This window comes from Pseudochaenichthys georgianus, chromosome 8 (genome assembly GCF_902827115.2).
Source record: "Pseudochaenichthys georgianus chromosome 8, fPseGeo1.2, whole genome shotgun sequence".
NCBI lineage: Eukaryota > Metazoa > Chordata > Actinopteri > Perciformes > Channichthyidae > Pseudochaenichthys > Pseudochaenichthys georgianus.
The window spans coordinates 9925779-9940363 of record NC_047510.2 but is presented as its reverse complement, the minus strand read 5'-3'; the positions used below and the strand labels follow the sequence as shown (position 1 = coordinate 9940363).

Genomic DNA, 14585 nt, shown 5'->3' with positions numbered 1-14585 from the left:
GGGACTGGCTTCAGTAGAAGCTGCTGGGAGTCCCAGCAGCTTCTACTGAAGCCAGTCCCCCAAGCCTTCCGAGTAAATCGCCAGAACGCCGACACCTCCTTATCACTCCACCGCTCTCATGTTTTTTGTTGTGTTGCCATAAGTTAGACTCTCTCCGTTGGTGCGCTGGGCTAATGCTAATAATGCTAATGCCAGCAAATACAATGGCGGCTTCACAACACTTTTCAGAGTTTTACGGGGCGTGGTTTGCAATTCGCCCAGCCAATCAGAAATTGGAACTTTTTTCTCCCCAGGAAAGTATCTGCTATCTAGCAGGGACTGAAAAGGAGGGAACAGTTCTCATGAACTAAGTTCTCTTTCTGGTGTGAACGCAAAATCCCTGGAACTAAAAGGGAAAAGTAGCCCATGGATAAAAGTACTCCGGTGTGAAAGCGCCTGTATGAAACACAGAGGTTGTTAGAGGTGTTGTTCAAATAATTGCCACCTCAGAGTCCCACTTGTCTTTATTAAGACTTAAGTTTCTGTCTTTCTGCAAATGTTGTACCTGCATCAGTGGCAGAAAACGAAGCATACAAGTAAGACAGCAATTTCATTGATGACTTCTGGTAAAGCTGCACCACAGACTCATTCAGAGGGTCTTTGTTCTTCTCCAGCCAGCCAGTGATGTTGTAGTCCACGGTGCCGGCGTAGTGCAGCAGAGTAAAGTGAGCCTCAGGCTTGCCTTTAACAACCTTTGGCTTTTGGAAAGCAATGTTTTTTCCTAGATGCTGGTCGTAGAGTTTGTTCTTAAAAGTAGTGTCTGATGCCTTGGGGAACATACACTCCTCTTCAAGGATGGAGAAGATGCCCATTGGCTGTTGAAGGAACCACAGACATACATTAATCATGGTGCCTAAAGGGAGAAAATGGTATGGTAGAATGGACATAACCATTCAAATTAACTTAGCAGGATGGTTAAAGCGGCCATCTCTATGTATACCGTTGACATTGTGACCGTTGTAGTGGTCATACTCCTGTAAACTATCCCCCCCTACAGATGGCTGCAGACTAACTATGGTGAGGTTTGGAAGTAACAACATAAACCGGCTTTGGAGAAGTAGCTAGCTAGCTAGTAACTAGCAGATAGTTTTCAAGTCAGCTACTGTAGCTTGCTAATTATTCTATGCTTTGATTCTATTCTGGTTGTAGAAAATGAGTTTCACACTGTTCCCTAACTGAGGTGTGTTGTCACTATTACAAATTAACAAAAATGGCTATTTGCTTTTGTACTAGTCAGATAACCACAGATCCAGTTCAAGGACAATTCTTATACTTTTCTATATAAATAAATAGATAAACTAATGTGTGTTACTGTATATAAATCTTACCCTTTCAATTAGCTCAATGCAGGCCGCCAAGTCCATACCAAAGTCAATGAACTCCCAGTCAATCCCTTCTTTCTTGTACTCCTCTTGCTCCAACACAAACATGTTGTGGTTGAAAAACTGTTGCAGCTTCTCATTGGTGAAGTTGATGCAGATTTGCTCCATGGTGTTGTACTAAAGACAAGTATTAACACATGACATATCAAAATAAAACTGAGAATCATCACCATCAACTGACCAAAATAAACCTAATTGTCCAAACTCACATCAAATATTTCAAATCCAGCGATGTCCAACACCCCAATGAAGAACTGCCTTGGTTGCTTTGTGTCAAGCATCTCATTGATGCGTATCACCATCCATAAGAACATCTTCTCATAGATAGACTTGGCCAGGGCACCAACTGCATTGGTGACCTACAAAGGAGATTTTGAGGATGAATGTTTTGCCAACACAAAATGTGTATTTTTAGGCAAATTTGGTAATGACCTATTTATCTATATCCTGTATATTGGAACTCTCACAGTACCTGGGCGACTGTCTGGCCTTTGGTGACATATTCATTCCCCACTTTCACTCTGGGGTTGCAAAGACCCTTCAACAGCTCAGCAGAGTTCAGAGCCATGAGGAAAGAAACTTTGTCTGCCACTGAGACAACACATATTTTGTATTAATACCTGCATGTTTTCATTATGAACAAATAATCTACTACAACTCAATTGAGAAGTCTTACCCTCGGTGCCGTCGGGCTCCGCCTGCTCCTCCCGCTGCTTTTGCTTGAACTTCATGTTCCCATAGTGCAGTACAGCGCCAGTCAGCTTGTAGATGGACAATTTCTCATCGTGGGTGAAGCCCAACACATCAGTGGCAGTCTGTTAAACAGAGTATTGGGTGGAACATTTTTTTGTTATCTTCCTAAATGGCCACCGTCAGAACAGGAAACAGTGTTGACGACTTTTATATGCACTGGCGTATAAAAGTCGTAATTTTAAGCAAGTTTTCTGTATTCTATTAGCTCCTATTTGAGTTGAATAAATACACTTTATGAACTAGCAAATACAGGAGTACGGCACCAGTAATACTGCCTTGTTAATTAATCAGAAAAACACTATGAACACATTTATAATCCCTAAAACAGACAGTGTCTTTCTTTTCACTGTTTCAATTATCACCAAATCTGGTTTGGTTTGAAAAGACCCCATCATTTCACAAAGATAATCGCCAATTACCACACTCTAATGTGTAACCATCTGAAAGTGATAGATAGATAGTTTCAGTGTAACCACATAAGTTTCCAAATCTATCAGTAAGCAATTCGAATTTTTAGCCTTAAATATAGAAGTGGCAAAGGGGCAACAGGTCATTGTGGTGGGCTGTTACAGACCCCCCTCAGCTGGCAAGGACTCCTTGTCTTCGCCAGCAAATCTTTTATCGCAACTAGACTACAAGGAAATAGTGCTACTTGGATATTTTAACTGGGACTGGTTAACTGCAGTGTCAGAGGATTTTAAAAACCTTTGTATCTCTTTGAATGTTACTCAGATTGTTGACAGTCCTACTCGCCCTAACATTAAGTCCCCTAATAAACCCTCCCTAATTGATCTCATTTTAACTAATGCTCCCTATAAATACTTATCTGTGGGAGTATTTGCGAATGATCTGAGTGATCACTGTGTTGTAGCCACAATTAGGGACACTAAGGTTCAAAAGGTTAAACCTCGTATTATTATTAAGAGAGACATAAAACATTTTGTGGAGCAGGGTTTTCTCCATGATCTGTTTGGGTTTGATTGGGGAAAAATCGATCTGTGTGCTGATGTTGAAACTGCATGGTCTTATTTTTATCTTGGTTTTATGGAGATCATTGATAGACATGCACCCCTGCGTACATTTTGAGTAAGGGACGAGACAATCCTTGGTTTTCTGCTGAGCTGTCTAGTCTCCTGCATGAGAGAAACAAGGCCTGGGCAAAGGCTAGGAAATCAGGCTCAGAGATAGAATGGCTGCGTTTTAGGCAGCTAAGGAATAGCTTCACTTCAAATGTCAAAAGTGCTAAGTCGAAGTACTATTTGTCAGTTACCTCAGAAAACCTAAATAATCCTAGGAAATTTTGGAAAGCCATAAAATCAATATCCACCGGTGAGATCCGTAATGAGCTACCTCCGTGCCTTACCACAGCATCTGGCCCTATATCAGACAGGGCTACTATGCTAAATTGCTTTAATGAGCATTTTGTGTCCTGCGGTTCTATGTTTGATTCTGTGACTAACTCTGCTGCTGTGAACACCACAGTCTGTGACTCTGAACAATGTGGTCTGGAAAACCCTTTCAGTTTTACTCCTTTAACTGTTGGTATTGTTCATGAAGCATTATCCAAGTTAGATCCTAGGAAACCGGCTGGCCCGGACAACGTAGAACCTTTCTTTTTAAAGATAGCTGCAGATTTTATTGCCCCTCCTCTCACTACTCTTTTTGACCTCTCCCTCAGCACAAATGCAATTCCAAAAATATGGAAGTCAGCTTATGTCTTGCCTTTACTGAAAGGAGGGGAGGCAACTATTTTAAATAACTATACATGTAGGCCAATCTCTAAATTATCAGTTCTGGCGAATATGCTCGAACGCCTAGTGAGTGAACAAGTAAAGGAGTTTTTATGTAAAAATAATATCCTGTCTAAACATCAGTCAGGATTCAGAAAGCAACATGCAACAATGAAAGTGGTGAATGACATTACGAGTATTTTAGATAATAATCAGAGTTGTGCAGCTCTATTTATTGACCTTTCCAAAGCGTTTGACACCGTTGATCATCTCATCTTAAAGCAGAGGCTACTCAGTATAGGCCTGTCCAGCCTTGCAGTGGGATGGTTTGTGATCTACCTCTCTGAAAGGTCCCAATGTGTTCATTTTGATGGGCTGTCTTCTGAGTGGTTAAACATTGCTAATGGTGTTCCTCAAGGTTGTGTTTTAGGACCACTTTTATTCTCCATATATATCAACAGTTTAGGTGATAATGTGGATGAAGCTACTTTACATTTTTTATGCGGATGATACCGTGATGTACTGTGCAGGTCCCTCCATTAAGGAGGCTGTTGTTAAATTACAGGCTGTTTTTAACATTATTCAGACTCAGCTCACTGAACTAAAGCTTCTTTTAAATGTTGATAAAAACAAGGTAATGCTCTTTTCTAAAGCTAAAAAGACTACAGACACTGCTTTGGATATTGTTACTATGCAAGGACAAGTACTCAAAGTGGTTACCTGTTACAAATACCTAGGTATCTGGCTTGATGATTGTCTGACTTTTAAACTTCAGGTCATTAATCTGCTTAAAAAGCTGAGGGTTAGACTAGGTTTATCTTTCAGAAACAAGTCCTGTTTCTCGCTTGAGGCCAGGAACAGGCTAGTCACTGTGACCTTTTTACCTGTGCTGGACTATGGGGATCTGGTCTATATGAATGCACCTGCCCATTGCCTGGAAAAGTTAGATGCCACCTATCACAGTGCTCTGAGATTTGTTACTAACTGTAAAGCACTTACTCATCACTGTACCCTGTATGCCAAGGCAGGTCTGCCTTCACTAACTGTACGGAGGCTCAGTCATTGGTACATGTTCATCTACATGTAAACATGTAAACTACCTTTTTATATCTGCTCTCTGATCTCTCGACGAATTGAAAGTACGTATTGCCTGAGATCTCGTGATGTTGTTTTATTAAATGTGCCAAGTGCTAGGACTGTCTTAGGGAAGAAAGCTTTTAGATGTGCAGCTCCACTAAATTGGAACAGTCTGCAAACCTATTTAAAACTGAGCACTTTGGTTCCCCTGCATCATTTTAAAACTCGGCTGGGTGACATGCTGCTTGATACTCATGGTACCTGTCACTGTAAATAGAGTTTTGTAAACTGTACCCTGTACATTATGTTGTATGTCATCCTTATTGTTGTTCTGTTGTTTTTATGTTACATGTGTAACTAATGTCCTGCAGGTCACCCTTGAAAAAGAGATCTTTTGATCTCAAGGGGCTTCACCTGGTTAAATAAAGGCTACAAACAAACAAACAAACAAACAAACAAGAGATAGCTCACATCAGTAGCCACCAGCTCTTCTTTGTCGTCGATGCTGGCCACAGTGATCTGTCCCTGGCTGATCATGGGGAAGTCATACGGGTTTGTTGAGATGAGAAGCATTTCTGAACATAGAAACAGAAATGTATTATCATGAATTTATTCAACAAACAGTATCTTAATCTGATACAGATATAATGTCCTCAGCATACCTATCAGCTCTGGTTTGTGGCCAGTCATTATCTGATAGAAGATGTGGTAGCTCCTCTCTTCAGTCAACTGGAAAGTCACTCTTGACTTCTCTAGCAAATCTATATTGAATGATATAACACATTATTCTTTTAAAACTAAATAAACAAATGATTAGATAAACAAATAAAGTATAACTTGAAATACACTTGGTATCAATTTGGTATCAACTGGTATTGGTATTAGTCTCATCATTTTACACACAATTAAAAGCCCTAACTTTACTTATACATTTTAATGAACATTTTTACTGTGGAAAAACAAACTTACAGGTTTCAATATCCGCAGAAGCAAGTTTTCCCGAGGTTCCAAAGTGAATTCTGATGAATTTACCCTATGAAAGATCATACACTCTTCTGTGAAATTGCCCAGGTGAAAGGTTTATAAAAAAGGCTTTGAGATGAAGGCTATTCTTGGATCTACTGTCGCTTGTTTGAAGCCTCCATGTTGAGAGCTGATACTTACAAATCGTGAGGAGTTGTCATTCCTCACAGTCTTGGCATTCCCAAAAGCCTCCAGCAAAGGGTTCGCTGAAATAATTTGATCTTCCAGCGTCCCCTGGAAGACACAGCCACCTTCATCACATTCCCATTCTATTTTTTATTGTCTATGCATATATCTTGTTGAGGGATTACCTGTATTTTGCTAGATGAGTGCTCTTTCTTGTCGCCTCCAGCCACTGCGATTGTCGCAAAGTACTGGATGACACGCTTGGTGTTGACAGTCTTCCCTGCACCAGATTCTCCACTGTGAATACAGAACAAAAAATCATCCTGTCCATTTTTTATGGACTGAATTATAAAATACATTTGGACTAATACGCAACAGGACTCACGTGATCAGGACAGACTGGTTCTCACGATCTGTTGATGATAATCTTAATGTCAGTGACAAAATGACTTAAAGGCCCTGTCATTATGAGCAATGGGATCCTTTATAAACACTGTTATACAGCTGTGAGGGATTTCATTATATCTTTAGTACCACTATGTTAACCCATAAGGACCCACTGTGATACAAGTGTTACATGACATTTAAATGTTCTGGAAAGTTCCTTATACAGCTTAAGCCTTGTCTTTATCTTATGAAGTCCCTAAGTGACACACCCTGAACAGTCTGGTGGGTCATGGGCCAGGTCATGTGATTTTTTGTTCCCATAACAACATGTTCAAGATGTCCATGTGACAGACTAACACATGTGACATAACGAGCTACATTTCAGAAGCTTGTTTTTTGTAGCTAAAAGGTAAAATTCAAGCCATTTAAGAATTAAAATGCTTACATAACATGTCCTTTATTACATTTAACCTGTTGTGGAAACATGTCTTTATCAGATTGATATGAAACAAATTAGATAAATAACGCTGTGACGCTAATGTCACACCGGGACCGGAGTGACACATGATCTGCTCAGTTAATTTAGCTGGTTCAATGATATTTAGTTAATATATTCTTTATTCTCCAATTCAAAGAATGTTCAAACTAATTTAAACCAAAAATCATCCTCATTAATTAAAGGTAGGGTATGTAATTTATTTCAGAAACACTTTTTGTTATATTCCATGGAATGCTCTTAACATCCCGATAGCAATGAATATCTTAAGTGCTTTGACAAAAAATCCATAAAAAAGATGTCATCTGTGGAAGCCGTGGTACTGTAAAAAGCACGACCAGCCCGGCTAAAGTAACTGGATGGCCTACCTGCCTGTCAGCCTTCCATCTGTGCACAAACTTATCTCGTGCCCTCATTGGTCATGTGCGCGTTTGTGTGTGTTGGAGGAGGGGCTCTGTAAGGAAGTGGCAGATTTTTTCCGGTTGTGTATTTTCAAATTCTAGCGCACTCGAGCTGGTTTCTCCAAAATGACATGCCCCACCTTTAAGTTATAAATAAGAGTTACTTTACTATTAACGCCCAATGTGACATATATGTCACTTTTCAGATCGTTGGCACTATGGGGGGTTACTTGTGTATGTGGTCTATTTAGTCGAAATTATGTTCCCCTAATTTCCCCAAAAGTAGAAATGGGTCCGGCTTCTTATGTTCAACATTAAAGGTCATCATTATGTTATAACAAAGACTCAAAGCTCTGTTATTCTGTGAGAGGCTCAAATATGTCCTCCCTCTTTCTTACCTGTAAGCATATTTTGATATGCATTATCAGAGACGGAGAAAATATGTGGCGGGGCCTCCATGCGCTTCTTCCCTCTGTAGGCCGAGACCACCTTTGGGTCGTACACCGGCAGCCACTTGTAGGGATTTACAGTGACACAGAAGAGCCCAGAGTACGTCTGCAGGTGGAAATAAACAGTGTGTGAGGTAAGAGAGTTCAGAGAATCAAATAAAAAATTGTGAAAAAGTCCCTTTCATTACTGACATAAATCATCCACGCTGCATAACGATCTTTGAGGTTAAACAGCACAGAGGGCTCGTTGAGGTAGGTCATCATGGCCATGTCCTCCATCTTGTCATACTTTGGGGGATTCATAGCATGGCAATCTTCCTCCTTGACTGTTACAATCTGGAAAATAAAGTGAGAAGAGGATATGGAATTATATTTATTGAACAAAAGAGGATATTCCTGCTGCAGAAGCTTTAGATCACATTAAGAAAAGTATCTTTGGCTTCTACAAAGTTCACCATGGTACAGAATGATACATAACACCATTTAAAACATTCAAATATACAGTATACAAAAGTGGAAATGAGCATGTAGCGAAAATGTTGTAAAGCTAAATAACTAACTTTACATTTATCATACAGAAATTCTAATTTAAACAGCAGCTGCCTGGAATTTATGTATAAAACACTTCAGCACGCTTTAACACTGGTTAGCGTAACAAGAAGATTATATGATTTGTGAAAGATATGCCATGTCTCAGCCTCAACTGGTTGGAGCTTGACTTCTTTCAATTTTTTTGTTAAAGGTCCTATATTTGAGAAAATTAGATATACATGTCTGTTTTGTATCATAATGCTGTTGTATGTGCTCTATACATACTGTGAAAGCATGGACATGCTCAATCCATAAAGTAATGCACATAGCTTGTATTCAGAAAATGTGCCTTTAAACAAGCCACTGTAGCAGGATTATTAGGTTTGGGTTGTCCCAATCAGTGCCAAGTAGTATTACAACTTATCCAGTCAAACAATCCCTGCATTTACTGTTATACTTGTTTTACTCTGACCTAGAAAATACAATTGTTTATTGGTTAATAACTTTATGGTTTTGATTGCAGCCAATCACCACAAGTGTTCTTCATTTTAAAGTGATGTTTGTATTGTATTAGTTAAAACCCATAGCCTGAAGTGTGTTGAAATGTAGCAAAGTATACATTTATATTTAAATTTATTTTATATAATTGGTTCTCCTGAATCCTGCTAGTTATTTAGCTTTACAACATTTTCCCACACATGGCATATTTTTCACAAATCATATAATCTGCTTGCTATGCTAACCAGTTTTAAAGCGTGCTGAAGTATTTTTAAATACATTCCAGGCAGCTGCTGTTTAAATTAGAATTTCTGTATGATAAATGTAAAGTTTCAAATGATGTTTGAGAATTAATTCCGTTACACATGTACCTCGTCAGCTTCAGTTTTCACTGTGACTTGGTCACCTTCTCTGTTCTGGATGACACCCTTGATGTACAGCTGCTTAAGCTCGGGCACAAAGCAGGCTGTTCTGGCATCAAACGGGCGGTTCTGCGCCTCAATTCTCTCCTTCTCAGGTTTGCGGAGAAAGACGGATGCAGGCCCAAATTGGGCCATCTCAGCATCTGAGCTCATGTTGCTACCTGGACATTTAAAAAAAGCAAAAATGAGTTATTGCAATCAATTAAATAAACCAAAATAATTATCTATCTAATGTATGTGTTACTTACCGGGTTAACAGGACCCAGTAGAGTTGTATCAGAGCCAACAATGTTGACAGATGCCACAGGGGGAAATTATAGACCAATTGTCAGTGAATGGCAGGATGCTAAGTGAACACCAGCGGGAGGTTGAGTCTCCTTTTATCAAGACGAATGTGCTGCTGAAGCAAACCGGATGCTCCCATCGCACAGGATCTTGTAGTGGTAATAGGAACATTTCTGTGGCGACAGGTGATAATCCTCAAGCACTATTTTTACATGCCTTTCATACTGTCAAGAACTGTCAATAGCTACTTAACGTCTATGTGTTTACTGACTACTTAGCTTTTTAATGACTGATGAGCTTCTTCATCAATGTGTTTGATGTCAAATTTGGATTTAGTGATGTAAATGTTTCATTGTGTTTATTTATGGGTATACACCAGACGTAACTTAGATGTTAGAACTTGACCTGATGCATCATGACCTTCACCACCTGCTCATTCACCTCCAGGGCACCTTGCTGAGATTAAATGGATCAAAAAGCAGACAGTTGTCAGTACAATGTCGACATAACTTTTAAGGAATGTCTCATGAAGAATGAACTTTTATCCACAAAAATCAGTTATTTATTTTGGGGGAACTCTATTGAACTCTACTTCATTTCAAAAGTGTAATAGTTATTACTATCTAATTAGGGATGATAATTCATCATACACATTATCAAGTTCTGAAGGTTAAGTTCCTCACTTCTCTGACATAACATGCAACTCATAATTCTACAAGCAGACACTGCTCATTATTATCACTAGCTCCAGTTGGTCAATGGAACAAAAGGGAACCTTTTTTTTCTATTTTAGTAGTGGTTTTCTTAAATTGCATTTTTGTATATCCTAAATCTTTAGACTCTCTGTGATCCACTGATATCACTCAAGACACAATTTACTGTAATATATGTATAAGAATAGGGTAATAAATGTTGAAGCTAAATATTTCCTACAAATAGGATTTCTTTATTTTTCATCAAAACAAGAGTCACAAAGAAAAACATGCATCAAGGTTTGAGGATAGCTTAAAACTGTCTACATTATTTTACATTCTTTCTATTAAAAATGTTTTCAGTATCCAAAACAAATACATTTAAGAAAAAGTTGTTCATCATTATAACGATTATATAACTAATATATTAATGAAGTGTATATGTTAAAACGTGTAAAAAGAAAACAGAAATGGGCCAAGAATGGGACCCTGTGGCACACCACCAATTACAAAGGCCAGGTGAAGATAAAGAAGATTACATCCTGATGTGACATTCATTTACTACAAATGCTCTTTTTTTCTTATGCGTTTTGAATTGTATTCCTTTTATAATTATTCAAACCATAAGTAATTTTTCTGCAACATTTCTTAAGGCATGTGTTCAATGCCAAGGTTAGAGGCAGCCAGCCACCTTGAAGGAAATGGTCTGGTTTGCCTGTTTTGTTTACAAGTTAATACATAACGGTGTCCTGTGTAGGATCACATGACGACAGCTTTGCTACCACATTTAGAATAAGCAATGGAAACCGTCTGTAACTTGAGCTCTCATTATAGTAGGGGGAGCAAGTGTGAACAGCGGGTTGTTATCATGAAAATATATCAGCATCATAGCTTAATATCCAGCAGTAAAGCAGAGTGTATTTTGGTTTTGTATCAAGAAATCACAAGGAGAAATACAATCAAAGCTTAAAATCTGAATTAACTACCTCATGCGTGCCAATTAAGTTTCTTACCAACTGGTGAAAATCAAGTAGGTTTGATCAGCCTGCTCTGATTGGTTAGCTGGCCGGCTCTGTTGTGAATTGTCAACCGCTTAGAGATGTCCCGCTTCTTAGCCTATGACGTACAATGTGTTGGAGCGCTCGCCAATAAAAGCATGAAAGTAACAGGCAGGGAGGGGTGTGAGTGGTAGAGAAAATCCCTCTGAAGGCAACTTTGTGATTTTAAACTTTGCAAACATTTACATGCACAAACACCTATTACAATACCGGAAAGGGAGACTCCCAAAAGCATAATAAAGCTTGCGAAAAAGCGACTTGAAAAATAATATTAAACCTCTTGCAACTTGACTTGGACTTTACCACCATTGACTCAAGACTTTCCTTGGACTTGAAGCCCTGTACTAGAAAATTCCTGATATGTTCCACCAAGCACAAAAGATGAAACGTATTTTATGTAAATTACAGTGAATTCATTTACTTCCTGACTCATCAAGCGTCCTTGGGTTTTCGTGAAAGGCGCTATATAAATTGAAATTATTATTATTATTATCAAATGTTAACGGTCAAGTCAGCACTTTCCACTTTGTTTTACCAGACAGTATCCAATCAAGTTGCACGAGAGAATCATAAACAACTGCAATGCTAAGTGCCAGTTGTAAAGTTGGTACATAAAACAATTTCATTTGCGAACAAAAACAATGCAATACCAAGCCAAAAACTAATTTTAGAATGGTTAACGTGTGGGTCAGAATTGGTGACTTATGATTTGTTTAGGTTTCGAAACTCAGAGTTAGGACTTGAGACTTATACTAAGTATTTTAATTTAATATTTTTGGTTACATTTGTACACTGTAATGTTCTTGGTTTACATATTCTTGCCACCAAAACAAACCTCCACTGTGAGAGAATCACCCTGCAATGTTGATGAAGTGGTAACCTGTGTGTCCCTTGCTCTCCACTTAGTGTGAATGACCTGTCAGCTCCTCAAGTACCTCCTGTCCTTCGCTTTGCACTCACTCCTCTCTCTGAGGTAACCTTCAGCTTTGTGTACGTAACGCTCCTCGACTGAAAGTCACAGTCACTCTAACCTTCCTTCACAGGGATTTCTACAAATGTCATGAACATACCAGCTGCTGCTTATTACTGCACAGTGGGCAGGAGAGAAACTATGTGGATTTTCACATGGTCCATTTCTAAAACGCAAGGTTTACAATACTCAAATGACAGGCCTGTTAGTATTTAGGTTTTTAACAGTTTTCAGTTGAAGCTGTGAGCCAATGCTAATGTGATTATTTACAGTTGAATTAGTGAGACTGCAGTGTAAATGAGCAGATTTTCATTATCAGCTGAGAGCTTCAGTTTTTAGTGATAAACAACAGTGTGGTAGCATCATCTGAATTTGTAACCATGCTTGTTTATTCAGTGATATATTTTTCTTCAGTTAAGCAATTGTGACCATGTTTGTATTATTATAACATATGAGCAATATGTATTATCAATAACATCAAATATATATATATTTTAATAATATATTTTTCTTTAGTAAGTCGATTTAAAAAAGGTACTGGAAAAAGGATGTACATGTGGTAAACAAATAACACATTGTACATTTTAATTGTTTCGAGTGGAATAATGTTCGACATGAATATGGTGTCTCCATCTTTTGGCGATCTATTTTAACTGCAGGCATTGAGACAAAGCCAATGGGGACTCTTTTTTAAATTTAAGATACATTTTAATAATTCTTTAGCCTTTTACAATGAAAACTGTGATATTAAAAAAATATATGTCACTGTAACTGTATTTTTTTAATTTTAAGGATTAAATATCCAAGGAGATTAAAAAACGGGGTTCCGACTGCAGGCAGGATTCATTTAATAGTATTATTTATTTCCCATAATGTTCAGAGAAAGTGATTGACAGGCATGCAGAGAGCATAGTTTTTGTCTGGGTAACAATGAGGTTTTAGTTTGGGTCAGTGCGTAATAGTAGACACTATTCCTGGAGCATGTTGAGCTGTGTCTGTTTGCTTTGCTCAGTCCTCACTGACCCCAGGCTTAACAACAGAGAGAATGGAGAGCCTATGAAGAAACCTAGTTTTTCACATGTTGATTTAACATCTAAGACTAAGCGAGTCTATATTTATATCGATAGAGTCAGTGACAAAGAGTCTGGTTGGTCCACACTGAAATATCTCAACAACTAGTGGATGGGTTTTCAGTAAACCTTCATGCTCCCCAGAGGATGAATACTAACAGCTTTGGTGATCATAAGACTCTTCCTATAAGGGCACCTATGGTTGACACTTTTAGGGATTTGGGTCAAATGTTTTGAAAGCTATTGGGAGGATTGCCATGAAATTTGGCTCAGATATTCATGTTACCCAGAGAACAAACCCACATGACTTAGGTGATCTCTTATCTCTAAGGGCCACCAGTGACTTGACTTACAATACTTAGGTTTATAACTGAATACCTGCAAAATAAGTGACAATCCCAAAAGACACATTTAAAAATCAATGTGACAAAGGACAACATACTGTATGCAGTCAGGTCAAGGACAAATAAATACACTGGCTCCTATATTCCCCACAATGCAACTTCCCTTTTAATGGAATAATATGATGTTGCATAGCATATGACATCAGCTGCATATAATAATAATACATTTTATTTCTATAGCGCTTTTCTTGAACCCAAAGACGCTTTACATTTGGGAGGGAGGGTAGACAAACAAAATATATATATGACATTGTAGCTTACATTACATTACATGTCACTTGTTAGACGCTTTTTATCCAAAGCGACTTACATACTCAATACTGTGGGCATTCCCCACAGGAGCAATTTGAGGTGAAGTGTCTTGCCCAGGGACACAACGACATGCTGACTGCAGTGGGGTTTGAACCTGATCCGAACACCAACCTCATCCGAACACCAACGCGCCACAAGTTTCCCGTCTTACTTGAAGGTCAGTTTTTTCGATTGCTGCCACAAGTTGTACAACTATCACTGACTCAGCATCTTTCTTACTGTGCAAATTCAACCACATGTCTTTATATTTGGTGACTTTTAGAACATTTCTGGCTGTGTCATAAAACTGCCATAAAACTTAATAAAAAATGTATTTTCCACTTTCAGTTAAATCTTTTAGCATGCATATGCATCATAATTATTACTGCTAAATATTCATAAATGTTTTGAATTTCAACCCTTGAAACGCCCATTTGTTTAAATAATGCCAATTGTTGTTGTGAAAAAAAAACATGAAATGTCTTTCTTTTATGAATAATA

At 38.4% G+C, this 14585-nt stretch overlaps 1 protein-coding gene across 1 annotated transcript in view; it reads right to left on the bottom strand.

Moving 5' to 3' along the window:
- The window catches only part of LOC117451091 (myosin heavy chain, fast skeletal muscle-like), a 40058-nt gene extending 30591 nt beyond the window's left edge, over positions 1–9467 (bottom strand). The window contains exons 1-14 of the mRNA XM_071203970.1: positions 9264–9467; positions 8056–8199; positions 7813–7969; positions 6516–6543; positions 6316–6427; positions 6146–6238; positions 5951–6014; positions 5644–5742; positions 5453–5556; positions 2098–2236; positions 1894–2012; positions 1631–1780; positions 1368–1538; positions 545–854 (exon numbers count right to left, since the gene is read on the bottom strand). Coding sequence (XP_071060071.1) covers positions 545–854; positions 1368–1538; positions 1631–1780; positions 1894–2012; positions 2098–2236; positions 5453–5556; positions 5644–5742; positions 5951–6014; positions 6146–6238; positions 6316–6427; positions 6516–6543; positions 7813–7969; positions 8056–8199; positions 9264–9467 — 1894 coding nt within the window. The remainder of the gene's footprint in view (positions 1–544; positions 855–1367; positions 1539–1630; positions 1781–1893; positions 2013–2097; positions 2237–5452; positions 5557–5643; positions 5743–5950; positions 6015–6145; positions 6239–6315; positions 6428–6515; positions 6544–7812; positions 7970–8055; positions 8200–9263) is intronic.
- Positions 9468–14585: the final 5118 nt, after the last annotated feature.